This window comes from Gossypium hirsutum, chromosome A07 (assembly GCF_007990345.1).
Source record: "Gossypium hirsutum isolate 1008001.06 chromosome A07, Gossypium_hirsutum_v2.1, whole genome shotgun sequence".
NCBI classification, from domain to species: domain Eukaryota; kingdom Viridiplantae; phylum Streptophyta; class Magnoliopsida; order Malvales; family Malvaceae; genus Gossypium; species Gossypium hirsutum.
The window spans coordinates 3,945,847-3,969,888 of record NC_053430.1 but is presented as its reverse complement, the minus strand read 5'-3'; the positions used below and the strand labels follow the sequence as shown (position 1 = coordinate 3,969,888).

The 24,042-nt window shown below is 32.3% G+C and overlaps 2 protein-coding genes across 2 annotated transcripts in view; both read right to left on the bottom strand.

The window, feature by feature from the left end:
* LOC121231991 (uncharacterized) overlaps positions 1-12,988 on the bottom strand; it is a 29,866-nt gene extending 16,878 nt beyond the window's left edge. The window contains exon 1 of the mRNA XM_041117238.1: positions 12,866-12,988. The gene's annotated coding sequence lies outside the window, so the exon portion shown is untranslated. The remainder of the gene's footprint in view (positions 1-12,865) is intronic.
* A 1,833-nt stretch (positions 12,989-14,821) lies between these two features.
* LOC121231990 (protein IWS1 homolog A) lies at positions 14,822-22,378 on the bottom strand. Its single transcript, XM_041117237.1, has 14 exons — positions 21,926-22,378; positions 20,654-20,857; positions 20,369-20,550; positions 19,928-20,054; positions 19,653-19,847; positions 19,257-19,304; positions 18,283-19,098; positions 18,033-18,140; positions 17,681-17,754; positions 16,685-16,736; positions 16,473-16,559; positions 16,349-16,392; positions 15,958-16,029; positions 14,822-15,878 (listed from the first exon to the last, which is right to left on the bottom strand). The coding sequence occupies exons 1-14, from the start codon at positions 22,025-22,027 to the stop codon at positions 15,149-15,151; spliced, it is 2,841 nt and encodes a 946-aa protein (XP_040973171.1). The 5' UTR covers positions 22,028-22,378; the 3' UTR covers positions 14,822-15,148.
* Positions 22,379-24,042: the final 1,664 nt, after the last annotated feature.

Sequence of the window (24,042 nt, the reverse complement as noted above, 5' to 3'; positions counted from 1 at the left end):
TCAAAAACTTACCACACGCGCCCCAACAGTGAAAAAGCAGGACGATTACAAGTAAGGAAGAATTTAAAGTCAAACAAAGAGGGAAACAAAGGAATTTCGGCAACAAAAAGAGAGGAAATGGAGAAGGGTATCCAAATTTTCTAAAGAGAAAGTAGCATTCAACGAAATTGTTAACCCCCCAATCTATTTCTCCTTAATTCTCTCCACCAACTACCCACTACTCAGATTTTCGGTCAAACACAAACTCTAGCCAAGATTTTGTAGTAAAAATAAAACCCTTGCTACCACAGAGATTCGAACCCCAGACCTTCAACACACCAACATACATCTTAACCACTAGACCAGCAGACCCATTTTGATACACTTTTACTAACAATTATTTATAAGTCTATTAACCAAGGTTGAGCTTTATTTATAAAAATATGCCAAATTTTGCCCAAGTCAGACTTGAACCTGGGATCTCTCACACACACTCAAAACACTTAACCACTGAAGCAGATACACAATTGTGTCAAATTAACGTAGAAATATATACAGATATTTTTGGGGCGTTAAAAAAAAGATAAACAAGATTCAGATGGAAAGAGTACGAAGAAGTTGTGGTGTTGCTAATAGCATTGATGTGGACCCCGATGGATCTAGAGGAGGTTTGTGTTTGGCTTGAAGAGGTGATGCTACTATCACACTTCAGAATTTTTCAAAAAGGTACATTGATGTGCTTATTGAAGACCTTGAGGATGGAAAAAAATAGAGATATACAGGATTTTATGGTTCCCTTTATGCACAAGTTAATGATGTATCATGGAATCTATTAAAAAAATCTATACAACAGTGAGGAACTCCCTTGGATTGTTTGTGGAGATTTTAATGAAATCATGTACAGCTTTGAAAAAAAGGAGGGTTGACTAGAGATGAAAGAAGAATGGAAGTATTTTAAAATGTTCTAGAAGATAGTAATCTAATGGATGTGGGCTATTATGGTAATTGGTTTACATGGAAGAGAGGAAATTTTCCATAAACAAATAACCAAGAGCGGTTGAACAGAGGTATGGCTAACGAAAATTGGATGTCTATGTTTCATAAAGCTACCATTCAACATTTAGTGCACTCGATCTCTGACAATTTTCTTTTTCTAATTATTACAAAAAGAGAAGATAATAGAAGAAGTTGAAAGACATTTAAATTCAAGGCATGGTGGGTCTTGGAGGAGTCATTCAATACTGAAGTTAAAATCATTTGGGAAACGGCAACAGGAGGTTCACTATAGAAGTTAGAGTGTCTAAAAAATGGTTTGGATAAATGGGTTGTACACATTTGTCAATCTAGAAAACGAAAAAAATGAATTTTTAACCTCAAAATTGTCAAAGTTTATAGAAGTTGAAATGAGTGACAATAATTTAACAGGGTTGATTGATACGAAACTGCAATTGAATTTTGAGATTGAGAAAGATGAAAGGTATTTGGAGCAAAGAGCTAGAGTTAATTAGTTGAAGTTCGGGGATAGGAACACAGCCTTTTTTCATAGTCAAGCAACGCAATGACAAAAGAATAATTGTATTCGAAAATTGTAGAATATGGCTGGCAGGGAAACGGAGGATATACAAGAAATAACAAAAATTACTAAATCTTATCGGGTATTGAATGATATATATCCGAAGAGGAAAATCAAAGGCTCACGACGCAATATACAAAAGAAGAGGTTTGGAAGGCGCTTACTGGAATGGGGCCTACAAAAGCCCCAGGCGAAGATAGATTTTCAGCTTTATTTTTTCAGAAATGCTACCACATCGTTAGGGAAGAGGTCACATTTTTCTGTATTCAACATCCGAACGGAGGTATAGAGGTTAGTCTAATTAACACTACTCATATTGTGCTTATTCCTAAAAGAGCAAGTCTGACACATTAGTCTATGCAACATTATTTATAAAATAATGGAAAAGGTTATTGCAAATCGATTTAGACAAATCTTATGAAAATGCATCGATGGTGTGTAGAGTGTTTTTGTGCCAGAGAGGTTAATATCGGACAATGTATCGTCGGTATATGAAATTTTACACACTCTAAAATAGAAAAAATTGGGAAAAAAATGTTTATGGGGTAAAACTCGACATTAGTAAAGTGTACGAAAGAGTTGAATCGAATTTTTTACAGGATATGGTGATAAGAATGGGTTTTGACCCTAGCTGGATTGATTCTATTATGAAGTGCGTATCTACTGTTTTTTATTCAGTGGTATTTAATGGTCAAGTTGGTGAAAATTTTTAGCCAACAAGAGGATTACAACAAGGTTTTCCTTTGAGCCCCTTTAAAGCTAGCAGAAGGGGCTCACAAGTATCGCATTTGTTATTCGCAAATGATTACATTTTGTTTGGAGAAGCTATTGAAATGGGCGCTTTTTTATTGAAAACAATTCTAGGCGAGTATGGAACTTATTGAGGTCAGTGCATCAATTTTGATAAGTCAATTGTTTTCTTTAACACTAATACATAGGAGGAAGAAAGATGACTGGTTACTCGTATTGTAACAGCCCGATTTTGGGCCTAGTCGAAATAGTGGTTTCGGGACCACTATTTCGAGGCTAAAGAAAATTATTTTAGTATTATTTTATGTGTTATAATATAATTTTATAAGTGCATGTAAATTTTGGTAAGTTAATTTTAGCAATTTCTAGTCTAATTTCAAAAAAGGACTAAATCGCGTAAAAGTAAAAGTTGTGTTTAATACCTAAAGGTGTGTTAAATTGCCTTGTATCTTAAATTGGGGGTCTTTAAAGTGAAATTAGGCCATTGAAAGTGTGATGGCCGGCCATGGGAGACAAAATTGTTGAAAAGTCAAAATTAGGTGAAATTTGGTCACCAATTTTGACTAGTTTTATTATTAACAAATCAAAAAGAAAAAGCTATCATTTTTCTCTTCTCCTTCACTGAAAAATGCAGCAAAGAAAGGGTTTTGAAGCTGGAAAATTTCAGCAACATATTTTCCTTGCTTGTAAGTGATTTTAATGTCTTTGCTTGATGATTTTTACATTTTTGGAACCCCTAAAGCATGAGCTTTCATAAGAGGGGACTATTTTGCAAAATGATGAAGAGTCTAGGGTTTTTCCATGAGAGTAAATGTGTTGTTTGCTGTGTTTTTATGGAAGATTATGAGTCCTAGTTGTGTAATAAACAACTTTTGTGAAAGAAATTGCATGAAAACACCTTAAAAAATGGCTAGATTGCTAAGTTGTAAAATGAGTTGTAATGTGTAAAATAGTTGAAATTATGAATTGATATAGTTATGAAAATGGTTCATCTAGACTCAAGGAGTAAAGAAATGTGATAAAAATTATTTTACGAGCATTGGGGAAAAAGTGCAAATATGCAAAAGTTTAGGGGTCAAAATGAAAATTTCTAAAAATATGATTTTTAGACCCATATGAATATTGTGACTGATTGGTAGGCTAAATGTGATATTATAGATCAAGGAAATCGAGATTTGGACCTAGAACGGAAAGAAATCGATTAAGGGATGATTATGTCCTTTTCACCTTTGTGGTATCGAGGTAAGTTTGTATGTAAACAATACCATGCTATACATGTATTTAAATGTTATCATTACATGAATTGTACAGATATTAAGTGTATGTGATTAATAGAAATATGATAAGACAAAGCCTTAATAGACGAAGAAAAATCCCGTTTGAACCTTAGGAATAGAATAGGATACGAGTGACATGTCACTAGGAATTATGAGTCTAGATGACTAGCTCGAGAGTGAGCATTGAAATTTCATGAGATATGAGGTAGCTTTAGCTACAATTGAGGCACTTATGTGCAAAGGCTTTTCCGAGTATCCAATTAGTATTCCAAGTGTTCAACGGGTAATCCAAGGAAAGAGTTGATGATGGTCTCAATGAGGTAAGTCATTGGTGAGTATACACTTGAGTTATGTTACGAGTTGTGCAAGTATGTATATTAAGCCTATGAGAATGCCTTGATATGTGATGATCTATGATGCATAATATGTGTTCTTACCATGATGGATGAAATGATGTTGTATTAATTTTGTGAACAATGATCATGAATGAGTAACTTAGCCTTGACAGATTTGAGTTACTGCAGTAGTGTAACTTTGAAAATACACTAAAAATAGTGGAAAATTAGTTAGAGGCAGAATAAAATATGAGATTAAAGCTTAATGAGTCTATTTTCACATGAAAGAAACAAGGGAAGAAAAAGAATTCTATATTGTGTGATATTTGAATTCTTGTAAAACAGGGTCTGAATGAATTCGAGATCCCCTATTCTAACTTTATAAATTCATCATAAATTGTAAAAAAAATTATTAAGAGTCATACCTTACATGCATGGATTATTATTGAGTCTATTTTTAAGGGAAACAAACGGAATGGTCATTGGAATTCTGTACAGGGAGAAATTCTGTTTGTAGTGCACAAGGGTCAGAGTGGTCATACCCTGAAACAAGGGAGACTTTAACTAATAAACTGTACTAAATGGCTTGACCAAAAATTCTAGAAAAGAATTTTGTAAGTATACATATGAGTATAGTTTCAAGATAAATAGACGAGAACATTATTCGAATCCTGTAATATGAGATAATTGAACTTTAGTTAAGAAGGGTTGAAACTGTCAGATAGTGAATCAGGTGCAAACTTGAGGAATAAACTGTACTAATTGGCTAAGTCAAAAATTCTGGAAATTTTATGAAAGAAATATAAATGAGTCTAGTTTCAGGGAAAATTAACGGAACTTAATTTGGAGTTTCGTAGCTCTAGATATAAATAATTTAGTGACTATTGCTCAGGAAGACAGCTTGCAGTGAACTTGAGAATATGTTGTAAACATTGATAAAACAAGTTAATGAGTTGCTTATTGTTTTCATATGAACTTACTAAGCGAAAGCTTACCCCCCCTTCTTTCCCATGTTTTCTAGAGTTTCCAGGTTAGCTCGGGTTGGAGGCCGTCAGAGATATTATCACACTGTTGAGTTAACGCTATCGGCGTAAGTAAACTCCAGTGATTCTAGTCTATGGCATGCATAGGGTTTTAATGTGAGTATGTAATATTATGATTTAGCCAAAAGCATTGGCTTGTTATTAAGGTAATATTAGTCATGTAAATTGGCCTATGTCGGCTAATATCGTTATGGGCCCATATGATTATTCTTATGTATGTATGTTATTATCTCTTGTGATGTGGCTTACAACATGTATGCCTAGAGATTGAATTGAGATTCATTGATGAGCTAATAACTAATGCAAGATTAAGTGATTGGTAAATAGTTAATAATGCTTCATGAATGGTTTGTGGATATGATTATGCATGATTTGTGATGGACATGAGGTTTGATGACATGTTGATAGCTATAGCATTAATATGGTAAAGATGAAAGAAAAACTTATTGTAATGGTTGCATGTGAAATTACCATGGTCATGTCATGTTAGGAAGGTTTAAGTGCCTAATTTTGCCATGTTGTATGCTATTGTATAAGTATGCGTGCATGTGTTGTGAGTGTGAGAAAATGGCTTGGAAAATAGCCTTGTATTTGTCCAGGTTTTGGACATGGGTTCGGGACACGGGCGTGTTCTTAGCACCCGGGCGTGTGTTCTATACCTACATGGGCGTGTGGAGCCTTGATACAAGAGATTTCCTAAGTTTTTCATGAGTTCTCGGTTGGGTCTCGAACCACCCCGAATGCATGTATTGGGCCTCGTAAGCTCACATAAAGGACAGATTGCATGAGAAAAGAAAAGTTTCTAATTATTTGAGATTTCATGGCCCTGTTTAGTATGGAAGTGTTAGTAAAAGTTAGGTAGCACCTCGAACCCCGTCCAGGCGTCGGATGCGGGCGAGGGGTGTTACACGTATACTCAGGGTATGAGGCTCAAATGACCCAGAACGTTATCTTGGCTTACCTAATATGGTGGGAAGAAGGAAAAAAGTATTTTCGAAACTTAAAGGATAGATTTAAACAACGAATTGACAACTTGAGTATTCGGCATCTTTCCCAAGCTAGGAAAAAGGTTTTTATTAAGGTTGTTCTTCAAGCTATTCCGACGTATACAATGGCCTGTTTTTTACTACCTAAATCTTTGTGTGTTGATCTTGAAAGTATTATTGCAAGATTCTAATGGTAGAAGGATCATGGCAAAAGGGGTATTCATTAGTATGCTTGGGAGGATCTTTGTTTCGTAAAAGAAAATGGTGGTTTGGTGTTTCGAAATCTTAGTCAATTTAATATCATTTTATTAGCCAAACAAGGTTGACACCTTATTAATTTTCTAAATTCTTTATTAGCAAGGGTCTTAAAAGCCAAATACTACCCAAATTCAGACTTTATCAATGCACAGTTTTGGGTAACAAAAGGGTTATTGCAAGACGACCTCTGTTGGCGAGTCGGTAGAGGAGATCAAATATCTATTTGGAGTGATCGGTGGTTACTGGGAGTTGTTACAGATAGAATTAATGATAATTCCAACAATGTAGAAATAGATTTAGTTTCGGACCTAATTGATGCTTTAACAAGTAAATGAAAGATTGATCTAATAGTTAGTACCTTTCAAGTGGACATACCATAGAAGATTCTACAAATTCCTTTGGCAGAAGATGAACATGATGATTTTCAAGTCTGGCGAGGAGAACATTCTGGGGAATTTTCAGTCAGAAGCACCTACAAACTATTACAAAAGGCTAATATGGATCTTAGTGCTTATTTAATAGAGGTCGAAACAAAAAATTTCTACGGAAAGTTATGGAATTTACATCTCCCTTCAAAAATTGCTATCACTATATGGCGTATTTCCTAAAACTTTATTCCTACTCTAACAAATCTTAGGTTAAAAAGAGTGGCTGCAAACATTTCTTGTCCTCGATGTCAAAATACGAAAGAAGATAGCACCCACGTTTTCTCATAATGCCCTACAATAACAGAGACATGGCATAATTTAAATCTCTCATGGGCCATTAATACTAATATTCAAGGTTTATGGGAATGGCTTACCTGGGTCTTCACCATGGGTAACAACAAATAATACCAATTTTTTTGCTGTGCCGTTTGGACAATCTAGAGTTCAAGAAATCAGTTAGTTCACCAGGGGAAAATAATAACAGGACGAGATTTATTAAACTGAGTCCAAAGTTATATAGCAAAGATCGATGGGTCAGAGGAGAAACCACTTACTTCAGATAGTGGTAGAAGACAGATATGGGAAGAAAGGAACGCGATAATACCTATTTATTTTGATGTAGATTTCGATGGTGAATACTCAAGGTCGGCTTCGGGTCTGTTGGTTTGGGGGAGATGGGTGAGTTTTTAGCCTTGAAAACAGTCATCCACTCCACAATATCGTCTCCGTTCATGGCAGAGGAACATGCAAAGTTACAAGTAGTGAAGTTGGAGATCTCATTGGGTTTTCAATCAATAGACATTTTAGGGGATTCAAGAACGGTCATAAAGAAAAGTAATTCAACAGCGACAGACAAATCAATTCTAGGAGCGATTATTCGGTACATTCAAAACAAAAAAACAACATTTCCAAGAAATCAATTTACAGTTTGTTCAAAGATTAGGAAATGGTTATGCCTACGAACTTGCAAAAGAAGCATTACGAAAATGATAACAAAAGTACATGGAGGGAGCAAATATCGTCCACCTTCAAAGAGAACAGAAGGAGAGATGGCTAAGACGCCCAGATTGAAGAGTCTCCACAAAAGATCTGAAAAGATAAGGATAGCAGAAATGAAAGATTTTTTTGAACTTGCTATCGGTTGAAGTGCTCGTATAGAGATTCGAAAAGACAAACAATTAATAGGTACCAGCTGTTGACAGTGACTGGATTAGGTTTCCCATTTCTCTATTTAGTTTTATCTTGGGCCATTTACTTTTTTTGGGGGCCATTTCTCCTTTTTTATTAGTTTATCTTTTCTTAGGTCTTAGTTTCAAAGTTTTATAGAAACTCTTCTCCATTTTGTTATTTGTTTCTGATCAATAAAATCCAGTCAAATTCTTCCAAAAAAAAAACTATAAAGAGTATTTTTATACTATTAAAAATATAAAGAACCCACGTTTTAAGACAAATTTACCCTCAAATTTATTATTACTTATGTTTTACTGTCTTTTTTCAATACATATTTTTTCAGCACTTATTTTATCAGTTTATAAATTGAAAAAAAAATAAAAGTTGAAAAAAATTAAGCGTTGAAAAAGAAATACTGAAAAATTAAACATTAGATTTAAGTTATAAAATATTTTTATTATTTTACTTAAAATTAAACTACAAGTATAATTAGATTGTTTGATAAATGATAATATAATCTTAAATAAAAAATAAAATAAAAATAATTGAATTTATTCTCTATTAAGTGATAAATAGGTCTCTATCTACTTATTATTTTCTATATTTTTTTACAAAAAATTCTCTTAAAATTAAGTTGTTAAAAATATTAATTTTCAGTCAATTAAATTTTTTAACTCTTTTTTCACTTAATTAAAAAATGATAATATTTTACCACTTCCTTAAGATATTGTATATTAAAATGGTTTTAAATAATAATTTATTTTTGAAATAAAATTTAAAATATTTTCAAGTTGTTTTTTGAATAAATTTTTTAAAATAATTTTTTTTTCTTTTACAAAATACTCAATGTATAGGATGAAAAAAAAATAAAGCGATAGAGATGTTTAGTTGATTTATCATTTTAACTAAAAACTAAATAAATTTGTTTTAGAAAATACTCGCAAATAATTTTATATTTCATATTTTAATATGTTTTATTTTCTCATTTTTATACTTTTGTTTATAGTCTTGTACTCACAATTTGAGTATCCCATTTTCCGATGTTCATAATTTGCCTTAATTTATATGAATATCTTAGTAATTAAATATTTTATAATATTATCAAATTAGAATCTGATTTATTTATAAGACCCAACTCATTCGTTATTTTATTTAGGCTTGGTATTTGATATACCGGTAGTATATCTTTTTTGAATTTCATAAATAACATTTAAAAAAACTGTTATGTTTTCTCTTTTTATAAAAAAATATTTATTTTTTAATATTTTATTATATTTTAATAAGACACTTGTTAACATGATCTTATATGTAATTTTTAAGAGTTGCAAATATTATTCAAATTATTTGTTAAATTTAAGTTTATTACAATATATTTTTGTTATATGATTATTGACTGATTTTTTTTAATTTTAAAATATTATATCGGTGAATTTAATAATATTAACCATATTTGAATTTTTTAAATCTAAAAAATAAATAAAATGAAAACTAAATTTAAAACATAAAAATAATATAAAGACTTATTAAGTATATTTTTATCTTTAAATATTTCCTTTATAATTTAGTCCAAAAAATAATGAACATGAACTGAAGAGGCGTTCGGGGAGGGGAGGTGTGTGTCAGGTAGCACCCCCTACTGCCTAGTACGGGCTGAGGTTAGTACAACCGTCAGGGTTGACCAATCATATTGATTGCCTTCCGAGGGTATATCTGTCTTATCCTTCAAATCCCAACATCCACCACCTTTGATTTGCTATTTGCTGCTTCGGCAGCTCTGTTAATTAGGGCTTTCGTTAGCTCTTTTCCTTCGGGCGTTTTTAGATAGATAGTGGGAAATGTTTATTTTTTTATCTCACGATATAATATTTAATTTTAATTTTCTTGTTATTTTTATAATAATTATAAATAAATGTACTGTTTATCCAAAGGTTACATCACAGTTTCATTTTCATTAGCTGTTTATGTTTTTTTTAAAAGAAAAATGCAAGATAACGTCCGGACAATGATTAATTGTTAAAAGATAAAATTCAGCTTTGGGTTCAACCTTTCATCGGTTCATTTATTTATTGAAATACGGTTTTAGAGGGCGGGGACCGTCTGGACCCGCCCTTTTCTTTTAATCAATATTTTTTTTCTTTATTTACATATATCTCATTCCTCACATCATCTATATTTTTTTATATATTTAAAATTTATTTTTAATTTTTTTATTTCAAAAATTCAATTATTTTTTCAATTCATTAATTTAATATTTTAATATAAATAATATTCACTTAATAATTATATAAAAAAATTTAACTGTAATCAAAAGTGTCCGATAATTAAGAAATATTAAAAACTGAAAAGATGCAGTAGTTAACAGTGTAAAATATGATGTATAGAAATTAAGGTAAGGGAGACTGGAAAGGACTTTAATTATTTTTAAAATAATATATTATATTATATTTATGGGAAGTAGAGACCACGCTCTTAAAGGGCCGAATGTCCCACATTGATCTAACATTTACATACTGACATTTAAATAATGAAACACTAACTTCAAAGTTTGCAACTTTAGGTTAGGGATCCATCATGGACCACTCATTATTCCAAGGCCAACCCTTGCCACCAATTCTATATAAATTTATGGACTGCACCCCCCACTTGTTTCCATTTTAATGTTCCAACTTCTCATGCATTCATTCATCGATATATGTGTCTTAAGTAGAGTTAGTTATTAATGTATCATTTATATCATATGATATGATTAGATTCCATCGACACACTACAAAATTAGTGCATTTTTTATGTGGGAAAATGGATCACTATTATCAACTATCATATCTAATGGATAAATTGGTAATGTCACCTCAATTTTTAAAAAAAATTATCAAATTTATTTATTTATTAAATTTTTTTATCAACTTGACCAACTTATTTCGAGAAATTATTAGAATATTTTAAAATAATAAAATTCTAATTAAATTAATTGAATTAATTCACATGATTTTTTTTAAAAATCTATATTTTATTTCTGGAACTTTTACTTAATTGATATTGAATTTTATTTTGAGACTTAACTTATACTTAAATTTGGAGGCCATTGCATGCACCTTGATACTTAAGGTGGAATATTGTTAGAATATGATGACATGACACTGATATCCAATAAGAAACCTTATATTATATATATTTATTAAAAAATATTGTAGTTCCAAAATAAATATGGACAAATAGATGTTCAAGTATTCTTAGAATTTTTTTTTTGAAATTTATGATATTTTTAGAAAAAATTTCATTTTTTTTTTGGATTTTCTTTGTTTTCTAAAATTTTTTATAGTTTTTTTTTAAATCTAATTTTCTAAATAAGTTTTTTTCATCTTTAATAAAGCTATTGATTTTGCTTCATTAACCGACTCAGATTTGAGGATGGATATATAGATCTAACTACCAACACACCAAAATACGTTCGTACCTTCAGGGAACTGAGTCAGATCAAGTAAAACATGCATAAAGCATTGAATCAAATATAAATCAAGTATAACACATGAAGTGCTGAATCTCTCGCCAATCAAATGGACCCTATAGCATGCCAACTATTCTCGTAATTCTATCCAAACCGTTAATAGGGCAATATTTTTTATCAATAATTCATCAAAACAATTATAACTGAATGACTTAACATTATCATCATAATATATTATCATCTCAAGTATATACAAATATGTATATCCTGACATATCACAACCGAGATCGAGTAGTTGCATATATACATACTTCACATCATATTATAACACAAATAATGCTACGATATTATACCCAACACATATACATGTATTAAACAAATATCAAATTGTTTTCAATTTAAATAACATCACTTTATCACAAAGAAAACACTTATGTACACATCTTGACATAATCTAATCCAATTAAATAATTGATCTTATATGTTCCTCTAAACATGCTACCGTCAATTGTTGCAAACACATTAGTGAAATAAAACAGTAATGTAAAATATTGATTTCAATCAAAAGATCAATCCAGAACAATATATATATAAATCTATTATTTCGAGCACAATGCCTTTAATTATAACATGCTACCTATTAATTTATAAATTGAAGACAAATTATGAGAGAACAAACATAGATATACGCATAAATTTAATAAGATGTCAATTCTCAATTACAGCTTTCTACTCGTAGGCCTAGTTTAAAAATGTTTAAAAAAAAACACTCTTGGAAGAAGCTAATTTCTAAATTCTGAAAAAAGTGTGATTTGGGGCCAATCTTTAATTTGGAAAAATTATTTTTTCTCTCAAAAAGCAGCAAGAATATTTTTATCTCAAAAGTACTTTTGAGAAACATTCCTAAACTAAGCCGTAATATAGAATATTAATATTTTGCAACTTACTCCCTTTGCTTCATTTAATTCTATATATATTATCTTCCAAAGTATCTTTTATATATATATATATGTGTGTTTAATTATTCATATCAACAAGAATTACTCATTTATTTATCATTAATCTAAAAATTACTAGAAAACAATTATAAATTATAATCAAAACAATAGTTAACATTAATAAATCCACAAGCTAAAATATTTAATTATTTTATGTGATTGGAAACAAAACATGTTAGCATAAACTGAGGTCTCTATCTATCCACGACTCTTGCTTTTCCCTAGTCCCTCTATATATAGACATCGTCTTTTATTACGTTCAATAAATCTGATTACGAAAAAATTATCAGTTACACACATCAATCATAAAAAACATAACAATTATACAAAAAATGCATTTAATCAATTAGGTCCTTCAAAACCCAAATATTTGACACACTTGTATCTCACGATCTACCCAATCGAATCTAAATCCAACTTCATAATTATACTACAAGGACCTCCAACTACCAGTATCTCATAATTACATCTAAAGTTATCATCTTCCGTCACTAATCTACCATGAATTAAATCATTAAAACTTAGGTCAACTTCAACAATTCTATAGTATAAAAATTGGGCTGGAATCATCCAATACCATAAACTAAATATTCACTAAAAACCAAGTGGAAAACCACACTTACCTCAAATAATTGAAAACGGGAAATGGAGGAAAACACTAGATTCTCTTTCCTTCTTGCTTGCTGGTTTGACTAAGAAGAGAGGAGGAGATGAAAACTATGCCCCCACTAAATATATGAATTTTAACTAATTAAATTACTCAATGGCCATGATCATTTCCGCAAAAGTTCAGTGGCAATCAACGGTTTGAATCATGCTAACCCACTAAGTCATATTTATAAATGATTTAATTGCCATTTATGGCCTCCACCATTTCTTCAGTTAAATCACACTCATGATAATATTTCGTGATTCAGTCCCTTTACTATAATTATTAATCGATCTAATTTAATTCTGACCCTACAATTCCATATTCGACACATCATGATTCGGTTCTAATTTTCGGTCAACTCGGTGTAATAAATTTAACCCTAAAATTGATTTTTTCGCCACCATTAAAAATAGAGTCCTTACATATTAAACTTATCAAATTAAAAAAAAACTCCATTTTTAATTAAAATATAATAATTTCTTGTAATAAAATATTGACTACGTACAATATTCTAACATACAATATAACTGTGGAATTAAACAAAAGTAATAAACATGCTAGATCGTTGTTGGATGATTCAATATATTAATCAAAATAAAGTCACTTTGTTCTAAAGTGTTAAATCCTAATGATTACTCATATTTATGAATTGAGTAGGGCTACTATATAATTAGAGTCTATAATGATTACTCATGATAAATTTAAAATGGTATAAAAGCCATGTAAGCAATATATATAAATTAACTTCTATTCTCCTTATCTGGAACTGTGTTAAAAATCTTACAACCCTACATACAAATTTTTTTAAACTTAGAATCGCATATTGAACATTTTCATTTGTTTATTTAAGCTTCCACAAATCTAATATGGAAAAAACTGAAAAATAATTTTTTTAGATATTAATAAAATTTCGTCACATCATCAAATTTTAAAGGTATAAAATTATTATTATACACCCATCCATATTTAACCTACTCTCCAACTCTAATTTTTTTTAAATAAGTAATTAAAATTAAAAAAATCAAATAACATAAAAACTTTAAAATTTACACAATTCTTATTAGTGAAGATTCAATGTAATATAATTTTTACTTTTAAAAATATATAATATGAAACAGAAAACAATTTAAAATGAAAAAAAAAATCACTGTCTAGAAGCTAATTTAAAAAAAATGGTTGCGCAAAAAAAATATTATTCTGGAAAAAATGCTTAAAATTTATAAAAGAATAAAATATGTTTGTTTATAATTTAAAAAATTAATTATTTTAAGTAATTTAATTAAAGTTAAATTAAGTTGGAGAAGATAGTAGATATAAATGAGTGTATAATACTACTTTGTTATCTTTAAAATTTAATGATGTGGCACTATTTTATTGGTGCCAAAAAACTATACTTTTTAGTATTATCATGATATAAGTTATTCCTATGTATATTATTAATCATTTGTGTAAAATTTTAAATTTTAAAATAACATATAATTTCGTTAGAACACCGAAAAATAAGCCCAATAAAGACAAAATGGGTCTTCTAAATCCATGGATCTATATATGGGTTATCTACAAAGGATCAAAGGCCACCTGAGGGCCTGAAACAAGCCCAAACTGAGCTCTCCTTAGTGTGGGCACTCGTGTTCACATTACAAAGCTGCAACTCAAAATAGCAGCTGCTGAAAGCTTCTAAATAAACAGTCGTCACCTCTGTAGAAGAGCACACGCCTAAGACACTCTCCTGAAAGATAAGATCAACCCTTGAATGGTTAGATCCGAGCACCTATCCATCTGCCGGGCAAGCAGACTTTTAGATTATAAATACGCCATGAACCCAGTGAAGGTCCTTTGCCCCTTTTTATTGGGCTATTGGATTTGGGGGACATGCAAGCTATAACAATTAAGTAAAATATGCACGCCAGGATCCAATCACTTGGGATAGAAAAAAGGTAATCAACACCACTGCTTTAACAAAGGTTCTACATTAATCCATCTAAGCAGCTCTGTAATCAAAAGACAAAACAAAGGCTAATCCAATCTATCCTGATGCTGCACCTTAAATAACAGGAATTTCTTTCACCCAACCGAAAAAAAAAACACTTTGACCCCTACAAAACACTAGTAACTGTGAATATTTGCTAGCCACAAGCCTAAGCATATGTCAATACTAAATGCATGGCTAGCTGCACTGTGGACATTTAAAAAGGCTCCAATGAAAACTAGGATTCAGATAAGTTCGACAATGGACAAGAACCATCTTGGCTGGCTATGACGGTTCAGGTGAAGTGGCTTTTGGCTCATCTCGCAGCTTTTTTGCAGGCTTGGGATCATTTCCCTGTCCCTTAGATGAACTTGGGGTTTTCCGCTTTGCAGTTTCCACAACCTCAGCTGAATCAGGTGAGCTCTCTTTTATGCTCTCGCCTTCTTTCACCTTTGATGAACCAGATTTCAATTTACCAGTACCATTAGTGTCTGGTTTACCATCATTTTTTAGAGGCTTATCCTTAGGATTGGAGGAAACTTTGGGGGCTTCCTGCTTGGACTCGGTTGTCTTCAAAGTGTCTTGATTTGACAAGGAAGCTTTTGGCGTAACATTGTCATCATCCTTGGATTTGGTAGACTTGGGTGTGTCACCAGTGTCCTCATTTTTGGATTTGTTGCCTACTTTTGAAGTGACATCCTCCTTGGATTTGGTAGACTTGGGTGTGTCACCAGTGTCCTCATTTTTGGATTTGTTGCCTACTCTTGAAGCGACATCATCCTTGGATTTGGTAGACTTGGGTGTATCACCAGTGTCCTCATTTTTGGATTTGTTGCCTACTTTTGAAGCGCCATCAACTGATCTACTACCATTTTTAGGGGTATGCTGCTTGGCTTTGGTAACATTTTCTGATTTAGCCACACTCTTGGAGCTATCCTCTTTACCATCTTCCTTCGTTTTTTGACCAGACTTTGTGACAGCACCCTTGGATTTTCCAGATGAAGCACCTCCACCCCTGGGACATCCAATTCTGAGATATTCAGAAATTAATAACGAATTGTAGCAAAGGCTTTCATTTGAAAGAATTCAATAACCTTTTTGGCAAAGCATCCATCTTAGCTTTCTTGCTTGGTTGATCAGCTGCTTTTGCTTTCTTCTTTTGAGACCTGTTAATGGAAATGAAAACAAGTAAAACAAGAAGATAAGCCCAGCCAAGATATTGTGGACTGGAATAGACCAGGAAAGGAGCAAAGAAAATGCAAAGCTAGTACCAAATAAAATAATCCCTAAACCTGGAGTAAAACACTGGGATTCACATAGAATTAGGACTGCTAAAGAACGGAAGATGTATCACAACTTAAAGTGCACAAAAGAACCAAGCAGAGTTTCATCATGCAAGGCCAAAATACATAACAGCAACACCTAAAACCATGATTGTGGGTCAATTAACTTTAGCTTTAAAGAATCACAATAGAAGCCACCTACATTTCGGATAAACCATCAGGACTTGGACGATCTGCCCCATCTTCCTGTTTCAACAAAGTATTAGCAACCTAGAACATGAATCAAATAAAAGCTAGTTATATATATAAATTAGGAAACTCCCCACCTTCTCTGACGCAGTCTCATCATAGATCACTGCCCACTTCTCTCTCTTAAGATTCAAAATTTCTTCATCACCATCATCATAGCACACCTACAAACAAAGGGAAATGAATTCTAATACATTCTAGGATGGACAGTTAGAGGCAAAACCTCAGATAATACATGCAGGAAAAGGAAAACATAACAGGAAACTTGTATCTTAATTGAAGTGCCAACCTTGTGCTTCCTTTTAATAGGATCAAACGAATGAATAACACCTTCATAGAATCTGCAAAAGAATAACACCGATAAGGGGAGAAAGAATCTGAACCATAATCAAGTTCAATATAAAGAAAATCTGATAAATATGTACATTTACATGATTAAGTTCCTTCACCAAAGCCAGTCAAGGCAAAGGTTTAATAAATCTGAATAGAAATATGACTTGATTAAGAAGTAATTAATTCCAGGGAAAAGTACAAGGCGACAAGTAACAAATAAATAACCACGTGGAACCTAAGACATCATCTTTCAGAATAACCAAGTAATTTACCCTTTCAGATGCATGTTATTTACTCTTGCTAGTAAAGATCCTACTTAAAACAATTGGTGATAACAGAAGAGGCCCAGATTAACTATAAGACAATAAAAAGCCAATCCTCTATGACCATGTGGGGTAACACCATTTAACACTCCCTTAACGTGTCACTTTGAGATCAGTTGGGAACTTCAATACCATGTTAAGCATTCGGCTTAAAACCAATTAGTAGTAAGTAGAGAAGCCCAACTTGAATATAAGACAACACGGAACCCAATCCTTAATTGATGTTGAAGTCCAATAAGCAAATAAGAATGTTATCATATTCTAGCCTCCCTTTTACCTTGTTCTTTCAATTTTTCTGGAGATCTGCTTTCAATAGTTTGCTGCATAAGATTAGGAAACCTGTAGTTAACCTTGAATCACAGACAACCACTGCAGATTGTCTATGCCAATTTCTTGTTGTTTCATCATAAGAGGGGTTTTATCATCTTCATATTCTAACCTGTTTTTAACACGCTCAATCTTACATTCGCACACGCCACATATTTGAAAGAGAACATTTTCCATAAGTCATTTTATTTTTCTTGGAGCAAATATATGTCGGGTGTGTGAGAACATGGCAATAAAGGTTATAAACTGCTATGTGATAGACATTCACATATTAACATGCATACAGAAATATATATACTTACTCACGGTCTTTGGGCCACCAAACCTTCACCTTCAAACCCACCAGATTCTCATCATATTCTAGGGTACCAGATGCCTGACAAAGAATCAATAACTAATATAAATCAACTGTTTTCACAAGAAGGATATGCAAGATCACTGCTTCAACTATGTTCAGATTGCAGCTTGTATGGGCAGAGTCAAACAAAACGATTATACTTCATATAGAAGTATTAGCCTCTATTCCAATAATGTGTGATAAAAGACATTAGTTATGATTGCAAGAAACAACAAAAGGAAATATAGAAGTTAGCAAATGAAAAATAAAACTAGAAGACAAATACAACTTCAACAGTCTTGTACCTACAAACTTACTTTGTCTTTACTTGCGGTATGCTTTCTCTTGGAATTTGTCTTAGCGGTCTCATCCATCTGAGAATCATGTTTATTTGGCTTCACTGCCATTGGAGAACCAACCATTTCCTAAATAAAAATAAGACGGCAATAATTCCCTTGATTGAAGTATCCAGAACAGCTAAAATGTAAAATAGTAAATGATAAAGGTTCAAATAATCAACTTCAATAGAATAGCTAATTTACAAGTTAAAAGCCAGAAGGCAATCACCTCATCATCATTCCTGGTCGAGATTTTTGTTCCATCCTCAGGAATAACTTTCCCCTGAGCTTGCCTTGTCTTATCCCCAAGTTTCCTTGAAAAGGATTTCAGTGATTTTGCCTCTGAAGCAGTGACACTTTCTTTCTTAGTTTTATCTACATCAGCTGGAGCACTAGCCTCAGAAACTGCAAAAGGAACCTTTTTCCCCGGTCGTTTATTTGTTTTTGCTTTTGAATCACTTGCCACTTCAGATGATTCCTTGGAGACATCTTCAACAGGAGTGATCTCCTTACTCAAGCAGTCTTTCCTTTTGGGCAAAGCAGCCTTTTTCAAATGGCTCTCATCATGTACAGTCCCACTTGGTGTTGGGAAAGCAACATCATTGGATTCATCCTTAGTTGCTTTTGTTAGGGAAGGCTGAACATCCGTCTCTCTTTTACTTTTCGGTGGATGAGCATCATCCTTGCTGTCATCTTTATAGTCAGTTAAGGTCTCAACTTCCCTCCCACCAACATGAGTGCTGTCAGAAGGTTTCGCTGATTTTGAATGGAATTTCCTCCCTTTTTCCTTGGTGCTTTGCTCTAGCTTAGAATCTAAATTGACCACTTTCTCACCTTCCAATTCATCAGGTTCAGCAACAGTTGATGTATTGGCATTCTCCGACTTATTGGCAAGGTGGTCTTCCTCTTGCTTCTTTAAGGAAGCCAGTGAGTTGTTTTCATCAGTTTGAACAATGCCATTTCTAACAACTGATTTGGGAGACTTTTCATTTGCAAGATCAACTTGTTCAGTTAAATCTGATTCTTTAGGAATCTCTTTATCCTCCTATATAAAATTTGAGCATTCATGAATAACTGTTTGAAGTATCAAATTCTAACAACAACAGTCGAATAAAATAAAAATAAGGAAGAACTTGAATCCACACGCACGCGCACACTCATGGGACACTGAAAAATGACAATAAATATAAGAAAGGAACATGCCTGCACTGCATTGTCCAAAGGTGCCTCTGCTGATTTGCTCTTATCATCCTACAGAAATTAATCCAAAAGGAAAAAAAATTAAGGTGACTTATTCAACTCTATGCTCACCAAATAAAACATAATACATATTCGTAAGGTCCCAGAACAAGACAAAAACTATTGAAGGATGTCTTGAACAAAAGATTTGAAAAAGTAGACACAAAAACGGATCAACAACAGAGTATCATACAAAAATTAAATAAACAACCTCTAAACCTTATATAATCAAGTAGCATCTAATCTATCTACAAACAATGTAGAGCTGAAATACATATAGAACCCAAGAAAAAAGACTACAATTGCCCTCAAACAAAAAGAATTTATGAAAATTTATTCAGACACAAAGGAGATAATTACCACAGGTTTGTTGGTGGCAGCATCATTCTGTGCCACAGCACTGGGTGCCACTTGGCATATGGAAGCTACTACACTACTATAATCTTCAAAAGAGTTGCCTGAGTTCTCTACAGCTTGCGTTAGGTAAGGTCTCAGCTTTGATGCACAGTTTTCAAGCACACTCTTTCCCAACCTCCGAGCAATGGGAAGAACTTCCTGAGAGGAAATAGATGCCTTACGTGAACTAAACAAGATTGCAGAAGAGAACAGGTAGTAAGTGACTCATAGTAACAGACCTCATTATCTCTCTTTACACTAGCTAAGATTGGGGAGAGCAGCTCTATAGATATGTCTTCACTTTCTTCCAACACAAGGGTCATAATTGTCACCATTGATGCAAAGACAGTATGAGCATGATAATCTCTTAAAAGCCAAAAAAGAAGAACCACAAGGAAAACAAACGTTCAGAATGTATGCAGAGAATAGCATACTAGACCACCTTTTTATTCTCTTTTACAATAGCAATCTAATCTAGTAAAGTAGCGCTGCAGAAGGATGAATATAATAACAGCATGACAACATTTTTTTATATTTGATAATGCAATAATCTTCCCACAACTGAAAACTTATAAAGCACACAGAACTCAATGAGGCAGGAAATAATGGCCAAATATTTATGCATATGAACAAATGTGAACAAGAGAATACATCTCTACAATCAGGGCCTCGGTTTGCACCTTATCCCGTTAAGGAAACGCTGGAACATCTCAATGATTAAAGCATCGCATTCAAGATCCAACATCACCACACACGATCTGACTTTGGCAACAGTTTCAAGAATTGAGGTCCTCTTAATATATGAGCGGTTGGACTTGTCAGACAAATTTTTGAACGATGATACAATCAGTTGAAAGACCTCCTGCATACACATTAAGAAGAACCAGTACTTCCAGTGCAGAAAATGGGTTTTAAAATGATCATGGAATCTGCAAGGGCATAAAGAAACAATGAACTCAAAGTACCTTCATTTGGTCATCATGATAAGGAGCATCCGGTGCAGTTATCCTTGTTATCTCACTGATGCAAGCAGCAACTGCAACTTTGACATCATCATCAGGATGTCTGAAAAGCTGCTCTGCAATCAATGCTTTAAGTGAAGCAGAGAGTGCATTTTGCATTGATTGGCTTGGTGATTGTTCCACCCTTGAAAGAAAACTCTCAACTTGCTATGTTTACAGAGGATAGAAAAGTGCAAACAATCACCATCAATGTAAAATGTAAAAATGCAAGCATAAGGCACAGCCTATACAGAATAAGATTCTACAAAAGAAACAGACCTAAAACATAATACAGCCAACTGCAAGGGTACACGATTCCCTTAAATGCAGCTCAAACGATTCCCTTCAGGAGGAATCAAGACCGTTACGCCACGATTCCCTTTAGAAGGAATCAAGACAAAAAATCTCACGCACATGTAGATAGACGCTCACTTAAATGCAAATCATGTGATTCCCTTTAGGAGGAATCAAGATCGCTTCGCCGCAATTCCCTTTAGGATGAATCAAAACCGTTACGCCGCATATGGACAAAAAAAGACTAGCACGCGTGTAGATAGACACTAACTTAAATGCAGCTCAAGCGACCCCCCTTAGGAGGAATCAAGATCGTTATACAGCGATTCCCTTTAGGAGGAATCAAGACTGTTACACCATATATATATACACAAAATACGCGCGCACGCGCTTAAATTTGAAAAACCATTAAGTACCACTAGCGCGCAATTTTAATTTTGAAAAAAATTTAGAACTTCAAATAATTTCAGCCACATATCTGCTACTGCATAGGATTTGCAGTCAAATACGTGCAACATTCTAGCACTGAAACCATAGTAGAGCAAAATGACTACACATCAAATATTTGGCAAATTCATAGCACATCTCTAAAAAACAGATTGAAAATTGGCAATAGTCAAGAGTGGTTAATGGTACCTATAGACAGAGGCAGAACAGAAAAATAGTTAGCAATTACTTTTGAACTTATTCAAGATTACAACAGTAACGGCAGAAGCATAATTCAACACGAAAATAAAATACAGAACCAAGAACAAAAAAAGACAAAACCTTTAGGACAAACGAAAACGTAGATCACGAAGAGGCCAATGCAGCTTACTTTACTTTCAGAAAACCAATATTCAGTCACCGACAAAACAAAATGAAAACCACATGCATAACATAAAACCAAAAGAACGAAACAGAACTAAGTGAGAAAGATTAAAATAAGATACTAGGGCTTACATCGAGGAGAGTGATGAGCTCATCAACTGAGGAGGGAGGTTCAAGGAGCTTGTTTCCAGCCTCCATTAACAACAGCTCCAACTCTTTATCAGATGGCGCCATAGCTTTTTTCACTTTATATACCTAAACATACAGAAACAGATACTTTTAAAATCTTTGTCTAAAGACTCGATTTCACACCATTGAAAACCTTTTAACTCAAAAACACAACAGATAAATTCAGCTAGAGAGAAAGGAGTTTTTCTCTAGAGAAAGTTAGGGTTTTTGGTTGTTTGGGAGCGAAGAGATACAGTGATGAGTAAGGTTTATGCGTGTGTATATCTCTGTGTGTGTGTGTTTGTGTGTGAATAAAAACTTTTGCAGAGAAAGTACAGTCAGAATAAATGAATATTTTATACTTTATAAAAAAGTAGGTTTTTTTTTTTTTTAAACCTTACTTCCTTATGTCGGATTTTTTTGTGCAACTGTTTTTGGGCTTTTAAAGGACAGTCCTAATAGCTTATGCTCGGATTCCGCCTTGCTTTATAAATTGGAGTTAAATTACAGTTTCAAATCCACCCTCGATTTTCAGGAGTGGGGACAACAAAGATTACCTGAGCCGTTGGATTTTCTTTGCATTTTAGGAAATAAAAGACTTACTTGGTAATGAGTAACGCTCCACAATACAACTAAACAATTTTACATCCTATACCATTATTTAAACCACCCCCTCCAACAACCCCCAAAACACAAAACTTAGCATTTTTTTTCTATATTTTGTATTATAATTAAATTAATAATAAGTATATATACCAAATAGTAACGCTGCACATTAATAACTTCGGATTTTTTTACTATATATAGATTATGTTTTACTTATAATTAAATTAGTAATTAAAAATACTAATAAGTGATTGAATATAATAATAAAATATATTATATTTTTAAAGAGTAAACGTGTGGGTTCAAACTTTTAAGATAACATCATTTAAGGAAGTAGTAATGAATTTTAAACATGGACGTGCATAATATAAAAAATAATAATAATTAAAACAATTTATTTTTTATTAAAAAAATTCATCTGTAAAATATATTTTTTTTTGTCTATAGTTTTCATCCTGGTGTAGGTATACTCTATAGGCATTGCCTTAATAAATTCAAAAAATAAATAGATATATGATTTTTATTTTTGGAAGCTTGACAATAAATGATTTCATATTGTTACAAGAGCATATAAGGTGTTAATGCAGGTTACACTTTTCAATTGCAACGTTAATTGCCACTTAACTTAGCATTCAGAGTATCGTCTAACTTGTCATATATATGTTGGCATCTATTTTACCCAAAAAAACTAGACTCTTTAAAACATACTCTTAAGGATTTTTAAAAGCAACTAATTGAGTTGGATTCAAACATGAAAGAATATCAAGTTAAGTAGAGATTTTTTAAAATTTTCAATATGATTAATTTTTTTAATTAAATATATTCATTTTTTAATAATATCGTATTTAGAATGTCTCTTTTATTTGATTCTATATTAAAGTTCCGCTCTAAATTAAAGGAGGTTAAAGTCCACATTTATTGAAGCTAACAAATATCTTTAGGCATATAGTTGATTGATGCTTTAAGAACCATATATTCGATTTGAAAAAATTTTGATTGCATTGGAAGTTTAAACAAACTTCGATTGTTGTTTGGCTCGATTCTTTTACATAAAGTTTTTACTAATGGCTTGTTTAGACAGCATAGAGTAATTCAATGACAAATATGTTTGGCTGACATAGTGTAATTACAACGTAATTATTTATGTTATGTTTGGTAGTACAAATTGTAATTACATAATTATTTAATCTATATATTATGATGAAAATAATTTCAAAGCAAGAACCAAAATTGTAAACAAATCATTATATGTATTATGTTAGTATTAAAAAGTGATTAATAATACTAATGATAATAAAAACATCATATGCGGTTTTATCTAATTGTTTCAGTGAATATTTGTTGGGTTTCCCCTTTTTCTAATATTTAACCCCTCTCATCATATTTTAAACATTAATTGAGTTCATCATCATTTGAATTTGAATATACTTTTGTTTATATTATTAAGATCTTCATATTCCATATACTATTTGAAG